The sequence below is a fragment of the Bremia lactucae genome, linkage group LG12 (assembly GCF_004359215.1).
Source record: "Bremia lactucae strain SF5 linkage group LG12, whole genome shotgun sequence".
Lineage (NCBI taxonomy): Eukaryota > Oomycota > Peronosporomycetes > Peronosporales > Peronosporaceae > Bremia > Bremia lactucae.
The window spans coordinates 3,522,342-3,541,607 of NC_090621.1; the positions used below are offsets into that span (position 1 = coordinate 3,522,342).

General features: G+C 45.6%; 2 protein-coding genes across 2 annotated transcripts; one reads left to right on the plus strand and one right to left on the minus strand.

The window, feature by feature from the left end:
• Nucleotides 1–155: 155 nt before the first annotated feature.
• CCR75_009524 (uncharacterized protein) lies at nucleotides 156–1,826 on the minus strand (the record flags this gene model as incomplete). The annotated part of the gene is made up of 5 exons (XM_067967563.1): nucleotides 156–437; nucleotides 515–627; nucleotides 683–743; nucleotides 817–899; nucleotides 965–1,826. 5 exons carry the CDS (start codon nucleotides 1,824–1,826, stop codon nucleotides 348–350), a joined length of 1,209 nt encoding a protein of 402 aa, XP_067820889.1. The 3' UTR covers nucleotides 156–347.
• Nucleotides 1,827–2,809: 983 nt separating this feature from the next.
• Nucleotides 2,810–3,961, plus strand: CCR75_009525 (uncharacterized protein). The gene is made up of 3 exons (XM_067967564.1): nucleotides 2,810–2,942; nucleotides 3,004–3,222; nucleotides 3,291–3,961. Exons 1-3 carry the CDS (start codon nucleotides 2,890–2,892, stop codon nucleotides 3,805–3,807), a joined length of 789 nt encoding a protein of 262 aa, XP_067820888.1. The 5' UTR covers nucleotides 2,810–2,889; the 3' UTR covers nucleotides 3,808–3,961.
• The last annotated feature ends 15,305 nt before the right edge of the window (nucleotides 3,962–19,266 follow it).

The window sequence follows — 19,266 nt, forward strand, 5'->3', positions numbered from 1 at the left end:
CCTATTTATGGATAAGAATTCAGGAAATTACTATATAAAGTAATTTCCTCCAAATATTATCTATCTTTTAGATAATATTAATTAACAACCTTTTAGTGTTAATTTCATGTAACGATAGACCCCGTTACAACAAGTAAATCTGCCTTTAGTGCCGTAGGTCTTTTCTCTACCATGCTGAAATAATATTTATTATGATAGGAAATTAAATCAAGTAGTACAAACTATTATCTTTTCATGATTCTAACTAATAGTTCCAATATTAAAGTGTGTGACACAAGTATCGTCGTCGTATTGAAGAGTTACAATATATAAGCAACACCATCGTCATGCATTCTCTAAACGCCTGATTAGCCAAATTTGGTCGCCCCGCCGTTAGTTGATACCTGACGGCGTACATGAAGTGAATTATACATAAACGAGTCTACAAAGCCCGCAATCTAATAGCTCAGCAATTGTCAAAGTCAGCTACACCGCTTAAAATCGCTTCTATTTTCAAAGAAACACTGAAACGTACCGAAACGACGCCACCAATAATGGCGCAAATTTTGGTAAGAAAGTGAGTAAATGGCATTTGATCGTTTTCAATCTTCACCATAAAAGGGGAAAGATCAAACACAAAGAACGTTCCTGCCCAAAAACTGTCAGGCTATACCCCGTTACACAAAGCTGTACCCTCGCGTACCTGGAAGCGACGTCATTAAACCGGATGAATCCATGTAATTACCCTGTTGAGTCGCGGAAAACTAATACATTATCAAGTATCATAAATATTAGCAATGTATCAATTACCAAAGACGTAGCATATCCTTCGCAAACCTGATACGAGTGAATCACTTCTTCGTCAATCTCGCTATAAATGGTCGGCACAATTTTCATGTAATACTGGAAGACGCCGCCAGCTATTATCGACACATAAAAAATAAATATATTCCCACACTAATTCTCCCTCTATGGATTCACGCACCCTGCTTAGCAATCTTTGTGACGCCATCTAAAGGACCAGAGTATCCAGGCAAGGGCTCACCAAAGGATAAAAAGTGGATAATGTGACTCGAATTGTACGAGTGCTCCTGTCCAGGTCGAAATTGATGCACCATTCGTCCTTTGCGGTGAAAAGTACGTCCAAGAGCAACGTGAAAATTCCCAGCCACGCGATTGACAAACATTTTGCCTGTAAAGCGACAACCTTCGCCGTCTTGGGCAAGCTTCTCAGTCTCAATGGTTTCTCGAACGCATTGCTCTTTCTTTTCCGCTTCTTCGAGCGATAAATCACTATGTAGAAACGCCTCTTTCACATCGTCGCAAGTGTTACAGCAGCTAATGTCCGCGGGGTGTTTCGCTTCATAACAGCTACCGCAATAATCCGCAGGCAACGCTTTCTCCACATGTTTTTCCTCGATTGTAGCAATCTCGTGTCCCTTTGAATCAATTCGCGTCTTGATGATCGTATGATGCATATTAACTTGCAACTCCCCAGCCACGTCCATGGCATTAATATGGGCGTCATGGCAATTAATGGCGAGGAAGGTCAGGTCGAGATTAATCTGCAACTTCTCACTTAGTGTCAAGTCCACAACCATGTGCTCATGTGTGTAAATACTCCAGTAAGCATTGAGTTCCGAGAGAAAGAGAATGAGCATGACAATGCCGGCGACGATCGACACCGTGGCGCCAAACTCCGTCTGTACTTTAAATTCACGATGCATCTTGGGGTACACGTCGACTTTTCGCAAAACACTACGCACTGAGCGAGTGATACCGCCATCGTTCTCATGAGTTCCCTGGCCACCGTCGTCGACGTCGTTCTTCGTGGCGCGCTGTCGCATTTTCCTACTGCCGCGTGGTACTCAGTGTAATTTGTTTGTGTGGCGTACACCAAATTATTGAAAAGGAATGTGGGTCGTTCAAATCCTACCGTTTAGGAGGCGGCGCAGTATTTTGAGATGAAGTCGGCGTGGAAGCAAGGAAGCGACGAAGAGGATACGTGGGTGCTAGCGCTCGAGAAAGAGCTAGAATTAACAGGTGTTTGCTAAAAAAAAGGGAAGACGCTTGATCGAGTAAGTTTTTAACGAAGTGTGAGCTAGAAATTACCAGTCCTTTGCATCAAAATGGAGGTGAGCAGACAGCCGCTTGGGCATGGCCATCCGTAGCTGCGACATTGCCACATGAAGTGCTTACCGTTATCATTAGCTTTTGCCAAGTCGGACGTGTCTGTAAGTCTTGGAGTCTCGCCAGTATCGCCGTTGCTCGTCGTCGCTTTTCGTCGCGACTGATGGACATTCTACGTCCTTTGAACAATAACGCTCTTGATGTGTCCGATGACGTCGAAGCCGAGCTGTATGCTGCCTACGGGCATCCGTGCGTTGCATGACATAGGCAGTAGAATGAAACTATCGCCATTGATCCTTGTGTGTGCGTTTCTATAGTTATTCGCTTACAAAAGCTTACGCTCACAAGGCGCGAACGCTTTTATTTAATCTAAAGGATTTGCGGAATGTCGATTTACGCAATCGATTGCTTTCCGGCGAGCTGTCATCGCACAGTCTCGTGCGTATGAGTGGACCCGATATGGCAAACCCTCAGCTGGCTCACCAGCGCAAGGAGTGGATTCGAAAACGCACGCACGAGGTTATGCGTGACGGCCACGAGGCAGATGGGTTCGAGTCCGATCTATTTGAATGTCGTAATTGCGGCAGTTCGCGCACACGCTATCGCCAGTGGCGACGGAAGGCCGTGGTGGACCGCACGCGAATCATCGTCATTTGCCTCCGATGTCCGTACCGATGGGAACTCTAATTGAAAAAAAAAACTGTTACAATAATGCAATATTTGGTAAATAGTCGTGTACTAATTTGAAGGACCAAAGTTGGAATAGTGTTTTACGCTACAATGATGGAGGTCTACGAAGACTTTTTCGTCACCGATTTGTTCGTGAATCGAGAGTGAGTTAGTTATACGCGGAAACAATCGGAAGTTTCGACTCGAGCGTTAATGGTTGTGAAGGTATGTGCCACAGGAGTTTGACTTTAACGTCGTAAAGCAGAAGCTGCTGTGCTCTCACGCCGCGTCTACCGACCACGACCTGACAGGCCAAGTCGTCTGGCCAGTCTCGGTTTTTCTGGCCTGGTATCTTGTAGCTCATCGCGATGAACTTGCAGAACGAAATGTCGTGGAGCTGGGAGCTGGAGCCGGATTAAGCGGCCTTGTTGCGTCTCAATTCGCGTGCGTTGTGCTTAAAACATGACGCCTTGGGCGTATCTCACTCGAAGCGATAATGTGACCAAATGTAGGGCCCATACTGCTTTAACAGACGGCAACGACATCGTGCTGGAGTTACTCCGTGAAAATGTTGCATCATATGCGAACTCTAGCAAAGTACGGGCGTTGCCATTGCAATGGGGAGACCGCGCGAGTGTCGAGGCTTTTGAAATCGCGTTTCCATATCCCGTGGACATGCTCATTGGGGCCGACGTTGTGTGCTGGCCCATGCTCGTAAATCCTATTTTGCAAACCATCAAGTACTTGCTACTGCGGTCGCGTGAGCCATTGACCACCAAATTCTGCTGCGGCTTCGTGTGTCGTGCACAGTCGACTGAAAGTCTGTTTTTTAAGGAAGCAGTAGCATTGGGCTTTCAATTCGAGCGTATTCGAGGCAACTCGTTCCTTCCTACCCCGCGACCAAACGACGTTATCTCAAATCAGGAGCTGCAGTTGATTGTATTTACACTTGACTCGCGCGCTCCCAACTGGAATGAACCTGTTCAATTTGCCGACGCTGAGCTCGCGAATCTGCAGACTGCCTGCTAATCGGAACTTTATCCTTTAAGGCTTATTGGTGCAAATACAATCAATTCAAATCTCAAGAACAACATATTTTTTGACGTTATGATGCAAAATACATTCATAAAAGTCTTGAACTATTGATGAGACGTCTTCATTGTACGACCAAATTTAGAACATTTGACGCAATAAGTTGATTTGAGGTTGAATTACCTCCGCCAATCGTCACAGACACGATTGTGCGGTGCGCAAGTAGACGCCATACATAATTAGTTATTAGTATGCTAAAGCCAGTATTCGATAGAAGATCAATACGTAGGAACTTATTATGTTGTTACAGTTTTACTTTTTCTCTATTCTAAAGCCTTAGAATTTACTTTTAGTTGCTAGGACTTTATAGCTGCTTAAAACCTTCCTCTGCACGTCGTGTACGTGAATTAGTCGAGGCACCGAGGCACCCCACCTTCACTGTAATCAGTGGAGGTTAACTAGTATTGTTATCACTACTACCAAAGGGTGTTCCCATTACACCTGGTCGCACTTCGTAGTCCGTTCCCCCCTACGCACGTTCCATCCAACAATGGCATGTTGAATGAAGAAGGAGGGAGCTTTTAAGCCCCTGAAGAAGGCTATCACGCAACGCGCGAAAGATTCACTCATTTGAGTGACCTTGAATGGAGAGCGATCGAACGCATGAGTTCGGTCGTAGTTGGGCCAGCCATGGCGCCATGTTGTTCTCTCTGAACACAGATGAACAACATCCGGCTATATCCGAGCTCATACAACATGAGCTTGGCGAGGCCCGAGCAAAAGTAGCCTTGAATCATTAGCAAGGCTCTCAACAGATGGAGGTTTTGAGAGAATAGGGTGCTCAACTGTTAGAACTGTTGAGACAGCAGCATTTATATAATGCTAGCGGGCCGACACATTCGCGTCGACCCGAAAGCTTAAAGATCGAAATCTCTGAGTTTAAGGCAGTCAAAGGCGACTCCCGTTGAAGATGGCTCGTCGAATTAGACGACGCCATTGAAGCTCGCCGCATCAAGGATGAAGCGACGAAAGTGGAATATGGCATGTCCAACTTAGGCGGGCGTGCCAAATCATGGGCAAGCTTCACAGCCCTTTGGCTTTTGAGTTGTTTGATGTCTTTAAGACCCGGCTCAGGCAAACATTTGAGCCGCCACATGCGGAATTCAGGGCTCCAGCCGATCTCCTAATTTTGAAGAAGGGCAAGCGAGACCTTCACGTTTATGCCCAGCATGCACAATACCTGGTCAGTTGTACCGTGATTCGTCCAATTAATGAAAATACAGATATTTACTAAAGGTCTTGCAGACGGTCCTGTTAAGACTCAACCTATTCCGGCTTTAATTAGAGTCGCTCGACCAAGCGATCTCTGTAGCGGGACAGGGGGGCTTCAGTCTTAAACATGCTTTCGTTCTTTCTGGGGCTAATCGTCCTCTGAGCGACAAGAAAACGGAGATCCAGAACTATGGACCTCTCCTATGTAGAGAGCGAAAACCTCGCTCTTCAAGGGGTCGTCAAAAAAAACGCTCGGGGTCAGTTGGGGCAGAGCGCCCTACTGATCAGCGTCAAAAAAAGAAGTTGCAGGCCTTTTCGAAAGTGCTCCTCACACATAAACATTGTGTGTAACTGCTCCAAGTGATGAGGTTAGTTTCATCACCCCAAAAAATGTAGTGGCAAATAATTGCCACGAAAGTCCCTAGTCGATTTCGGAGCGTCGAACAATTTCATTCAGCTTCTGCATTTGGCATCCGCTTATTCTTTTTGTTTGTATTGGCTATAAATCATTGTGTCACGCACCTGTCGTAAGACAATAAATCGCGTCGCGAAAACTCGTTAACATGCTTTTAACAGCATCAGGGCTAAGAGCTAACGTTCCCCAACCCAGTCCGAAACCACAAAAAAACTTTGATGCGCTGTCAATTTAGACGTACGACGGTTCGAACGGCATCATCACTTCTTCTGGGAGTCCAAAGGCAGGACGTCACTATGCGCCCACCTTGGCGTCTTCCACGTTGAGGCTTCAGACGATCAGCTCGGGGAGCGCGTAAGGCCGAGCGAAATTCGCGGTTGTGGGCGTTTGGGGAATCAAAAAGAGCGTTTCTCAACGAACTGGCTGAAGATCGTGCGCACGCATTTTTCGTATTACGTCGGACATCTCCGCCCGTAATACAGTACGAAACTTTTTCGGGTGCGAATCAAACCGGAACTGTCCAAAGCATCCGCAGACATTGATGGGCTCGGGTCAGACGTTTGACTTCATCCTTCAAGAAAGATTTATCGCGATCCTACAAGGCAGCTGGATCGTGAATGTATTGCCTTTGCAGTGCAATACACGAAGTTGGCCAATATACTTGGGCAGTAATTTATTGCTGCCAATTTCATCGCTACATGATTAGGTAGATTAATCGTAGACTGGAGGACTAGATCGTTAACTTTCAAGAGAAGTACTTTTGCTCCTCCATTTTATCAGCGTGTCGTTTCTGTCGGTCCACCGCACCAGCGATGAAACCTTCACGAAGCGGCGCACTGCTCCTCGAGCCAGCAGGAATTGTTTTACCGATTCATTTCTATTTTTTTGCTTTAGTAGGCCCGGTGCGCACTGCGGAGATATCGTTATCGGATTCAGTGAGAGCATCATTGCTCTTAGTATAACTACCATTTCGGCACTGAATATACCATCATCGCTATCATCGAGGCCAGCACTAGCCTCTTTGCTATTCTTCTTTAATGTTTATTGGATCAATATCGGCATCTATCCAATTGACTCTGTGAGTCATTGTGTTCGTAACAAGAGCCAGATCGGTCTTTGCTCGAGCAAGCCTCTCTCCCTTGAATTTGAGATATACTCTAACCAGGCACGTTTGCGCTATTGGTGTAAGCCATTCACGAAGAACGGTGTACGCTTTGTTGATGTGTGCTCCGAATTTTTGATGTCAAATTCTGCCATCAGCAAGAACTCACTCCAGCTCGCTAACGAGGGGACGTTAACTCCAAGAATTACCTCCAAGACACGATTTACACATTCTGTCAAACCATTTCTTTCAGGTTGGTCAGAAGTTAAAATTTCAACAATGTTCCAAGTGATTGCCAAAACTCGGGGTCACGATCCGATACCAATTCACCGGGCAACCCGTGGAGATGTAACATCGTGACGACAAAGACACGATCACAGTTGATGGCTGTGATTGAACATCTTGCTAATCAAACACGTGAGTGAAAATAATCATTCTTGTAAGCGACTCAAGGAAACTTGAAGACAAAGTCTATTGGTACGGACTGCCAACTGGCAGCCGTATCAATAGACTTTGTCTTGGGCCAGAATAAGCAGAGGTTGTAACGGAGCACGAAGATGAAAAACCAGACTTTCGTTATCAAATCTCGCACGTATGTACTTGCAAACGAATTCATACTGGCGAAGCCAGTAGAAGTCGCGACATACTGTGATGTATGTCTTATCTCGTTCGCAATGTTCACTTGTTGGTACTCATACATGATGCGTAATCGCTAAATCATTATGAGTGGGGATAAGGATACGAGGTATGACGCCAGCAATGGATGTAGAATACAGTTGACCATTGCGTGTTGTGTATCGATCCGATAAAGATCGAACAATGACGACACCCTTTAAAGATTAGATGGAGAATTCCTGAATTTGTCTTTTCCATTGGCTCTTCTGAAGTCGTCAAGTGGTGTTGACATCGGAACACTTGAAATGAGTGTTACAACATAATAATTATCCACACTACTGTTTAGCGAAAACGGCTCAAAATGAGGCCGGCTCAAAAGAGCATATGCGAAGACATTACGTCGTCCTGTTGTATATTCCACAAGGAAATTATACTCCGCGAAGAAAGACAACCACCCCGCCATTCTTTGCGAGAAATCTGGACTGTTTACAGCCATGCGTAAAGACGATTGGTTTGTATAAACAGTGAACGGTCTATCTCCCAAGGGATAGACGCTAAACTTAGCCAGTGCACATTTATTGGCAAGGTATTTGTCTTGTCATGCACTGGGTATTGCGTTCGGCTGACTGAAGCTGACGCAATTGATAGCAGTCGACGCGCTCTGCGCCGTCTGTGTCATAAAGCCAAAACGCACAGCCAATTGCATAATTGCTGGCGTCATAGGTCACATGCAATGGTCTGTCTTGGTCCTCAACCGTTGGAAGAGGCGATTGCATCAAGCTTTGCTTGTACCCCTCAAAGGAACGCTGGCAATCAGCGTTCCATGACCAATTTACATTTTTCTTTAATCAAAAGGAGAGATGAACTGTCATTTCGGCATAATTGCGGGGGTACTTGTATAAGTACGCCGCTAAGCCGAGAGACTTTCAAAGTCCCTTTACATCGACTGGCTCAGGCCAGTCGGTATCGCCTTTATCTTTTTTAGGTTCGGGGCGTACACCGTATTTACTAACGATGCACGCAAGAAGTGTTTATTCGCTTGCAACGAATATAGACCCCTTAAGTATTGCATAGAGCTTATGCTTACGCAAAATTGTAAGAGCGTTTTGGACTTGGGTGCTTATACTTTATCGTTCAACTTTCTTTTCATGGTCGAAATCTAACCTCGCAGTTTGATGGATTGTAGCACTGATGTTTTGTGCAGTCGTACTATCGACCGAACCGCAAGTGAGGCCATCGCACTCATTCGTAGAACATCCACACGCTTGTGAACGCTTCTAAGCGTTCGTCGGATGGCCATCTGATGAATGAGAGGCAGACATCGTCACGGCTTGATGCTGCCAGTTTATGTATGACTTGTATTTCTTAAGCCATGGTAATCTAATTTGACATCTAATGTCATCCAAATCTCATACGATGGTCGTACTATTTACCCTTTAACGTGCATTGGATAGCAACTACACGTTTCTTTACTGTTACAGATGCGCCTGTTGCTAGGCGCACTGTCGTCCTCATTATAGGTGTAACACACAACGAACTCGAGCCTACGATCTTGTAGCGAATGGCGTCAAAAAATTTTTTTTAACGCCAAACAATCGACTAGGGACTTAGTGGCAATCCGCCACTTACCACTTGGCTTGAATGGTGATTAGGTTAACCTTATTACCAGGAAAATTAATTCAAAATATTTCTGTTAGGAGCAACTTCGTCAAGACTCCTCATTTTTTCTGGACATTGCTGGATCAGTAGGGCAACCCACACCTACTGACCCCGCGACCATTTTGACGATTCGTCTGGCCGTGTTTCCCTGAGCCGGGTCTCGAAGAACTTCTACGACCCAAATATATACGGATTGTGAAGCTTGAGCTATCAGGGCCAAGATGTGACGTCCGGCAAAGTTGGACATGCCAGACTTCACTTTCGTCGCATCGTTATTGATGCGCCGAGCTTTGATGGCATCATTTACGGCGACAAAATATCCTAACAAGGCGTCGAGTTCATGTTGTATGCACTCGAATATAACCGCATGTTGATCGTTCGTTTGTATGGCGAACAACAAAGCGCCAACGACTGACACACCTATGGTCGAGGTCATACCTTCGACCGCTTCCATTCGAAGTCACTAAAGTGAATGAACCTCTCATGCGTAGCGTAAAAATTCTTCTTGAGGGGGCAGTGTTTTCAATACAGCCACTCACTTGCGTCCGCTTGTACCATTCAAGTGGCGAGACAGCAAGAGTGTGACATGGCGTTACATGCAAATCGAACATTCTCAATTTACCGATACTGATAGCTTTCAAACACGTCAAGGTTCAACGAAAGTAACAAGTATGGGCAAAAATCGACGGTCGCTATAAAGCACGAATGGTAGTGCTAGGATTTCTAACAGCTATATGTCGTAAACTTTATTAAAAAAAAGTATACAACTGTGGCCAGTATGGACCCGATCAGGATGCTCGCATCAACTTTTGATGGATATGTCATCGACCAGCTTAACATCGGTCGGACAAAACACGTGGACATACGTCGCCATGTATCGGCGAAAGCGTTCTGACTGGCGACATGCAGGTCGTGTACAAAGAGACGGAACATCAACTTGTGATATCCTTACAAAGGCGCTCGGCACTAAGCGACTACAGCACCTTTGAAACGGGGCACTATGACTTGTACTGTTTCATTACAAGTCCACTTCGCACTGCTTCAGTTGCGAGTGGTGCCCTACGTTATTTCACGTACACTAGTACGTGCAGAGGAAGACTTCTCTTTAAGGTAATTAGCTTAAAGAGGGTAAAAAGAAAACTGTATTAGTATAATTAAGTGTCTCTTTTCTATCTTTGTAAATGCTAACTTAATTATAATCTAATACTAAACGTGTAATTGAATTCTTATCTCTACCTTATCGGTCACTCTCTCTTTGATTACTTCTGCAGCTGATTAGTCTGCGGAATAAATAGATATAATAATCTATACCTATTTTTGGATAAGAATTCTGAATATTACTATATAAATGAGTACAGTCAGAGTGGCTGCATCTCAAGTGTAGGTCAGATGTTAACAGTCTAGGTGGCTGTGTCTCAAGTGTGACTCAGATGTAAAGACTCGAAGTGATTGCGACCCTGCTTCTCTTGCGTGCAGTGAGGCAGTTCTGGTGGGCGCGTTAGCGACCTCGCCCAACACACTAAGAACTCTGATTAAGTGTCGTCACGGGAGCGGTAATCCGTTTCCTCGTGCGCGCTTACCAAGTAGGAAGTAGTTTTCAGACTGATTTATATTTAATAGAATTAAATACAAACCTATTTTTACCAATTAAAATGTTATCTCTATAGATATCATTTAATATGTATTGCGAGCGTATCTTTATAGATACATCGTGTAACGGATGACGCTAGCCGCCATCTCGGATGACGCTGGGCGTCATCCGTCCTAATGTGACTGCACCCATACGTATCACATCCACAAGGGTTGGTCACAAATGTGCACCACACCCGAGTGTTGGGTCTAATTACTGTTATTTAGTAATTGACCATCCCCTTAAGTACACCTAATGTACTTAACGGGGACTGTGTAACATTCGGAATTTTTAGCTCGTTACACAACCAGCAATCCCACTTGACACTGACAAATGACTCTTCGTTATCTCACCGATCTTCTTAAATGATCTTGAAACAAAGTTCCTGGCTGCGTCCCCAGACTGAAGCATTGTAACAGCTCTCAATCTCGATGTCTCTTTGCAATTACACATCTTATGTAGATCCGAAGTGTAGTCCACCTTTAAAAGATCATCCATACAACAACTGGTGGGCATCATAAAATCCATGTCTTGACTCAGCACTTCCTCTCTACTTGATTCTCTAGCATGACTTATGTTCTGCTGTGAAAACTTGTCCAACTTTCTGGAATTCATCTTGAGCTTCAGCTCCTCTCTGGCCTCGGGTGAAGATACAACTGCAAAGTGAAGTTCATCACCGCTCCAACTGAGCAACCTGTTGCTCAGGAGGATTGCCCAAGAGCTTGGCCAATGCTTGTTCAACAAGTCCCTGCGCCATAAGCCCTCCCACCTCCCGATGATGTTCGGAGAGGTGGAGGAAATGAGCCCAATCGATATTGAAGTCCATCCTCACGTACACACGCAGAGATGCGGGTCGTGGGAAGGATTTCAAGTGCTACCAAATGCAGGCGGGCACGTCGTTATGCGGCCTTGCTCTACTTAGACACACACCCTAGCACAGCGAGAAAGCGGTTATACTAGCTTCTCTTTCGTGAAGTGAGCTAGTTGCGGTGGGTGCGTTAGCGCCCACACCCAACACACTAAGTACTTTGGTAAAGCGGCGTCACAGGAGCGGTTATCTAGATCCTCGTGCGATATTACCAAGTAGGAAGTCGTTTTCATATAGATTTAATCGTATTAAAAATAAATACTGATTTTGACCAATCATAAACGTCATCTCTGTAGATAACACTAATATGCATTACGAGCGCATCTCGCTAGATACCTCGCGAGACGGATGACGCTAGGCATCATCCCTTCTAATGTGAATGCACCTATGTGCATCACATACACAAGGGTGAATCACAAAGTGAACCACACCCAAGTTGTAGCGGAGCTACCTCATTCCTAAAGTCAGAGGAAGACTTTCAGACTCAGAGAATTGCTTTTTATCTATTGAACTAATGGGTTTAACAATTCAGGGAGTCGTACACGCTATAAAAGCTTAAGTAATCATAGTTCAAGGGATTCAGGGGTTCGTAGAACTAAGTGGCAACTAGTGCCTAAGAGGATATACCGTAGAAAGGCTTCTATCTCTTACAGATCAATGCGCAAGTCTTAGGAAGGCACTTAACGCCATAAGATCAAAAGGGAACTGAACTTTATTTAATTATTTTAATATAAAAACCTTACCCTAGCTTATATAAAATAGACTTTGGCCGCCAGATTTATATCTGGCGGCGACCATATTTGTTACCCATTCTAAACAGCTAACCGTTTGGTTGTGTTTTCATTCCTTTGTCTAATGACAATCAAGCTTGAGTCACAGACTCTGAGCACCTTCCTCGACGATGAGAGAATGGTGGACTTTGAAAGTCACTCTCAATCAGAGGAGGAGGAAAAAGAGCGGCGTTCGCTCACGCCTTCTCCTCCGGACGAACGTCGGCGAGCCCCGAATCCGTTCCCAGAATGTGGTGCCGCAGATGTCTTAACTGCAGGACACGGGACCCTGAGTCCAACATCATTACGAATTCGCTCAATAAAGAGCAAGAGCGGATAATCCTCATAGAGAAAAGAGCTCGTCGACGAGCTGCCGAGATAGCGAGACCTAAAGCTCATAGTGAATATAGAATCGCTCCGCTTAGTGCGGACGAGCGTCTCAAAGATATAGCGGGTCATAGCTTGGCCATCTGTATCTCGGAAGAGATCGCTGCCCGAGACGCTCTTCATGAGCAATACCTTACGCCAAAGGAAATGACGCGAAGTCAGTATCTGACGCGTTTACGCGATCAAGCCCGTGGGTCTTCGGTGACCTCCATAAGGGAAATTCCGATCGTTTTGTTTCCAAATGAAACAAGGAGTGAAAACGAAGTCTCGTTTGAGAACTGGATTCACCGGGCCCGCAAACTTCGTAATATCTGGAATATCAGAGTGTCTGCGGATAGAGGTGATGTTTGTTTGGAACGGAAGCTTCGCTTCGGCTTCGCTAAGCTTAAGGCCAAAGGCCAGTTACGTTCGGCATTTATGCCACATAACGAAGAACGGTCTATCCGATATTTCAGTGCTTCGGTTGACCGTACAACCAAGGATCGAAGCCGCACTGAGGCTTTAGATCCACCTAATCACACGTTTAGTGGTGGAAAGCGTCGTTTGACGCGAGTTGCCCCTAAATTTGGCGCTCAAAAACCTCAACGGCGTACGGGCAATCTTGCCGAAGAGGTACCTCGAATTCCCAAGAATTTTCAGAAGAGGGGTATCTTAGCCTCTTCACCAAATAGTGGTATTGACCCTTACGACGACGTCGCTTTAAAAGTTTTCACATGAAACTGAAGGTTCCCCCGCGCATCAAGTAGTGCGGGAGGGGGCCGAAATTTCGGCGAAAAGCATTTGATGCTCTACGGCACGAGGTGCAACTTCTTCGTAAGGTCCTTGCTCAGGATTAGAGCTCTTTTGTGGCGGTTAGGAACCGCTTTCGACACTGGAGCGTCAGCAGCCTCGTTTAGAGGGTCAGCTGGATATCCTGGTGACGATGTGGCAATCTGCGGTACGACCGCCTGCCTCGGCGCAAGCGCCTTCAAATCCATGTGGGAAGGGTCTCGTTATGGCGTAAGCAAGCCAGTAGGACACTGGGTGTGTACGCAGCTTGCTAGGAAGGTTTAGCGTATAAGCTAGGCCCTTCTTGGCCACGACCGTAAATGGTGGAATAAAGCGCGGGCTCAATTTGGTCTTGAAGACCGCGGAAACCAAGTTGGTAGGAAGGTTTTTAGCGTTTAGTAAAAGTCGGTCTCCGACCATATAAGAATAGATACAGCTTCTACCTTTGGCATCTGCTTGTTCTTTTTGTTGTCTTGGCTATTAGCCATCGTATCCTTACATGTCTTAAGACACTAAATCGCGTCGCGAGAAACTCGCTTACTTGTTTCCGAACGGTAACAGGGCTGATATCAGCAAGCCTATCGGCTTATTCTCCCCCACCAAGCCCTGAACCACTCAGTGGTATCGTTAATGGAATGCGTGGGTGGGTAAGACCGTTTACATAGAACGGAGTATAGCCTGTAGAGGCGTGGAAGCGTTATTTAACGCAAACTCACCACTGGGAGCATTGAGCTCCAGCGCTTTGGTGTCTGAGCACACAGGCTACGTAAAACGTCTTCAATGACGCGATTGACACGTTCAGTTTGACCATCCGTCAGCGGATGGTCCGCAGTAGACATATCCAATCTGGTGCCAAGCTTTCGGAAAATTGATTTCCAGAATTTACCAACGGGTGTCCCGATCAGAGACAATTGCCACTGGCAAACCATGTTGTCGAAACACGCGATCGATAAACAGCTTAGCTGTACCCTCTCCATCAATGGAATCCGGCATTGCGCTAAGTGAGCCATTTTGCTCAAACGGTCAACAAAGACCACTATACCGGATTAACCGGCTGCACCTTTCTGTAGACCGAAAACAAAATCAATACTAATGAACTCCCAGCAACATATGTAGATGGGAAGACTTGCCAGTGGCGCAGCAGCATATGCCGACTGTTTAACCCGTTCGCACTTTTTTGCATGTGCGAGCATATGTGCTGACCCATTTATTAAGTTTGGGCCACCAATAACGCTGGCTTATAGTGCCGTAGGTCTTTTCTCTACCGAGATGACCACCAAGGACAGTATCGTGTGCCTCATAGAGGATTCGGTACTTCAAATCCTCATCATGAGGAACAACAACACGCGGAGGGTCCGTGATGTCTGTGCAATAAAGCAAGAGGTTGGTATCGATAGAAAATCGATGTAACCTTGCACGCAAACGTGCCGGCAATTTAATACCTGAGCCCGAGTTCTTTAAGGCTCGTAGCAGAGATACACACTGTTCATCCTTGGCGTAAGCCGAACGGATTAATTCAGGAATAGGTGACAACATAGTCGTTAAATGAGAAGCCTTATATCGCGCCCTGCGTGATAACGCATCGGCCAAAGCATTTTGCTTGCCGGGTTTATACTTCACCTCGAAGTTGTATTCCGCAAAAGAGGTTAGCCATCTGGCCATTCTCTGTGAGAGATGGGGTGACTAAGTCGCCGTGCGTAATGACGCGTGATCTGTAGTTATCACAAACGGCTTAGAGCCGAGCAGATGAACTCTGAATTTGACGAGAGCATACTTCATAGCAAGTCTCTTTGTTACGAACTGGGTAGTTTTTTTAAGCTGTCTAGACTTAAACGCAATAACACGTTCGTGCCCATCAACATCTGTTTGTAACAGAGCACTGCCAATGGCAAAATCTGATGCGTCATAGACGACACTGAAAGGCCAATTTAGATTTGGCAGTGCCAGAATCGGTGCATGGATAAGACTATCCTTAACTTCTCGAAAATCATTATTTTCGGTGCTAGTCCAGCACCATTCTGTATCGTTTTTTAGGAGATTAGATAAAGGCCTAGCCATATCGGCGTAATTTTCGCTATATTTGTGTAGACTAGTGGCGAGACCTAACCACTTACGCAAATCCTTTTGATTTCAGGAACCGGCCAATCTACTATGGCTTTTGCATTAGCGGGATCCGCTCTAAGGCCTCGCTTTCCGATAAAGCATCCTAAAAAGGAATTTCGTCTGCACCAAAAACGCATTTAGATGAATTGGCATACAATTGTTTTGTTAGCATGCACTCGAGCACTGCTCTCAAGTGGTCTAAATGGGTTTCCATATCCGACCGACCCTGTTCCGCACGACTATGGACGAAAATGTCATCGAAATAAGTTTGCTCATATCTGATGAGGGCGAAACAGTTGCGTCACTAGACAATTAAATGTTGCCAAGGCGTTGGCAAGCCCTTGTGGCATAACCAGACTCTCCCATAACATGCCGCTTGGGTGCTATCCGCTGTAAGCGGGATATCACTAGCTCGCATGAGCAATTGGTAGTAAGCATCGACTAAGTCCAATGCACTGTACATTTTACATCCCACCATATTATTCTAAAGAACATATTTTCTAGGAATGGGGGTTTGTGCTGGTATAGTAACAGCATTAAGCTTATTATAAGCATGTACAATGCGCCATTTACCATTTAGCTTTTTGACACAAAATGTCGGTGTCAAATGAGGAGATTTGCTCTCTCGTACCATTCCAGCCTCGTGCTTAGCACGGAAGAAATCGTCAATGACGTCACACTGCTCCTTTGGTAAAGGCCATTGTCTTGTGACACAGTACTTGGTTCCCGGAACCAAGTCAATTTCATGACGAACACCTCTATCCGAAGGTAAAACAGATGGTCGATTATTACATACCACATCTTGGCATTCCTTAATCAAGGAATAAAAGGGATTTGTAGGATCTTCAAGGATCGATGACCCATTTCGCGCAATAAGTGCAGCTTTTGTGTCATCCAGGACAGCTATATCTAGAAGTGACGTTGAGTTTAACTCAACCATTGGTCGAATGACCACCATTTCAGATAAGTCACTAGCCTTTAAGGCTCGACCGCACTCATCAATAGACATTTCGTCTAGCTCTAAAAGAGCATGTAACGAAGGGATTGCCGCAAGGCTAACTTCCCCCGCAATGTTACCGGTTACACCGTTTACAAGCGTATGAAATTTCTCACTCGTATCAATTTGTGAGGGTATACACGCTCGTGTCCATCCTGTCTTGGAGTGGAGACAATGCGCCTCTTAAAGGCCGGGACATTCACGTCCCCGGATTTTCCAGCCTGTATTGGTTCTATACAAGACATGGTGTCTAATTTGACATCCGACAAGGAGTTAGGTAACGCAACTTCCTTATCCAGCGAATGTATACGTGTCGCTTCACGTGTATTCGGAGGGTTTGGCCCGAAATGCCCTGGCGAACCGCCAATAGCGTCACTATCGACGCTCAGTATGGTGCCACCTCGGCCGACCACACTCGGTGGACTTAGACGTGCTACTCCGCGTGTCTCAGGGATATTGCACCGTTGAGGTCCTGGCGAACCACCAACAGTGTCACTATGACACTCAGTATGATGCCACCTCGGCCGATCATACTCGGTGGACTTGGACATGCCACTCCACGTATCTCAGGGATATTGCACCCTTGATGATTCGGCCTTAGACCAACAATGCTTTCAGCATCTAGTGATCGTTATTATAACGAGTGTCACTCGACGGAGTACGTGCTGTTCAACTTATTTCTGCTGAGTCGGACTCAGAATTAATGTTAACATTAGAGTTTATTAGCTCAGACATGCCAATGTCTAAAACACTGATAGACACATTCAATGATCCGCGCCAATAGCGCTTTTGTTGCCTAGCAAAGGTGGGTTCATGACTCTCCAAAACTTTGCTAGGAACATTGCCCGTGACACCAAAGGTCTTAGACCTCCAATCGATACATGGCTCATGGTGTTCTAACCAGGCCATACCAAGGATGATACCATATCTCGAATCCAAATCAAGGACGAGACAGCGTTATATACTGTCGAAGTCTAGAAACTTTATACCTAAGTTCAATGGAACTTTGGGAACAGTGACACGAGTCCCAGTCGCTAAGCGAACAGTGATTGGATTGTTCACCTTCATGCGCTCTAAGCGCCTCAATATATTGTTGATTTTCTTCAAGGAAAGGCGTTGAGCAAAGTTGCAAGACGCTCCTGAGTCAATTAAACTGACCACGGCTTATCAAAGCCCCTTACAGCTGCTTGAGCGACTAGCAAGTCAGGCTTGTACTCTCGCCCCGTGCCATTGACCATTGAGCACCGGGCTAATTGGGGCTAGGTTCTGTTTACTCTCACCTCCTAGAGGTTCAACAGAGCCTAGGTCATCCCCAGTATGGCGCTTCGCACCTACTGGGTATCGACGTTTTCCCGCACCGCACCAGATCTCTGGTGTAGGTCGGAGTTGGAGCTCTTTCGAGCTTTACGAGTATTTTGTAGGGGACAGGCCGGACGTAAATGTTTCGTGCTTCCGCACATACAACATCTACAAATGATTTCATGCTGTTCCACTGCTTGAAGTGCCTTTTCTCCCTCCTCAACGAGGCGTAGATCCATGAATTCCGGTCTATTAGACGGTACCAATGTGCTCGAAGAGCTTGTTCGGTAAATAGGCGGGCTAACGCGAGCAGACTTAAAGACGAACTCAGCGCGTAGCGCTATGGCAATTGCGTCTTCGAAAGTAGCTGGATGGGGTCGTAATAATTCCGAACGGTCAACGCCTTCATTGAGAAACCCCAAAAAAATTTACGATAGTTGCTTCTTGCATCGGGCCTTGAAGCATAGATGCAATGAGTGTTCTCAACTCCTGGGCATGGTCCTCTAGGGCTCGTTTACCCTGTCGAGTCGCTATGAGCCGTGATCGTATGCGTAAAGCCTAATCAGGCGGTGCAAACATGCTGGTCATTTGCTGAATTACCGAATCCCATGAGAAAAAAAAGCGTCGTCTATGGACGCTGCACGAGAGTGCCCACTCCATGGCTCTATCTTCGAGGTACAGAGATATACCGAGTTGGCATAGATGCCGCAAGGGTGATCCTGAACCTGGCCGATCGGGGAGGATTCGTACGCATGAAGGTTTCAACCCTTGCATGCAAAACCTCTGGTCCCTGAATATACTGAACTTTACATATTCAAGCCCAAATAAAGTTTTGAGCTTGTCATACGCTATGCCCTGCGCTTCTATAAGTTTTGAGACCTCTTCCATTTCAGTGAAGGCTTAGTCTTATAAAGACTCAGAGATTGACTACTAGTGCTACCAGATGTAGCGGAGCTTCTTCGCTGCTAAAGATAGAGGAAGACTTTTAGACTTCAAGATCAAAAGGAAAACTCAGCATTTTTAATTTTAATTTAAATTCAAAACCTTACCGTAGCTAATTCAAAATAGATTTCGGCCGCCAGATATATATCTGGCGGCGACTACATTTGTTACCCATAATAAATGGAATTTAAGTAATTAATTATTTTAAAATAGAATAAAAGGGTATTTACCCATAAAGTAAATGTACCACAACAACGGTTCTCCAACCGATGTGTGCCCCATTACAATAAAGGTACCACAAAACGGTTCTCCAACCAATGTGTGCCTCATTACAGAGGCAGTCAAAAACACGTCGATTTGGGCGAGCGCGCGTGAACAGGCACAACCGCGTCTCCGATTGCGCATAAAATGCAACGTCAACATTTGATGATATTCCATATGTCTAACGTTAACTCCATTTTGTTCGGTATTGAGGTTTCGACCTCCAAGCGGTACGGAACCGTACATTCGACCAGCACCATTTGTTGGACACACTGCTGAGCTTTATAGGAACGTTATTTAAGTTGTATATGGCATAAGCGGCCACTATAGTAATTTGATAAGGCCTTTCGGTGCGCGTGCTGCTCTTC

Bases quoted from the DNA above. Each gene is read 5' to 3' on its own strand.
- CCR75_009525 (XM_067967564.1), top strand. From the start codon at position 2,890: ATGATGGAGGTCTACGAAGACTTTTTCGTCACCGATTTGTTCGTGAAT. The intron at 2,943-3,003 runs GTGAGTTAGTTA...ATGGTTGTGAAG, and splicing joins GATTTGTTCGTGAATCGAGA to GTATGTGCCACAGGAGTTTG. The intron at 3,223-3,290 runs GTGCGTTGTGCT...GACCAAATGTAG, and splicing joins CTTGTTGCGTCTCAATTCGC to GGCCCATACTGCTTTAACAG.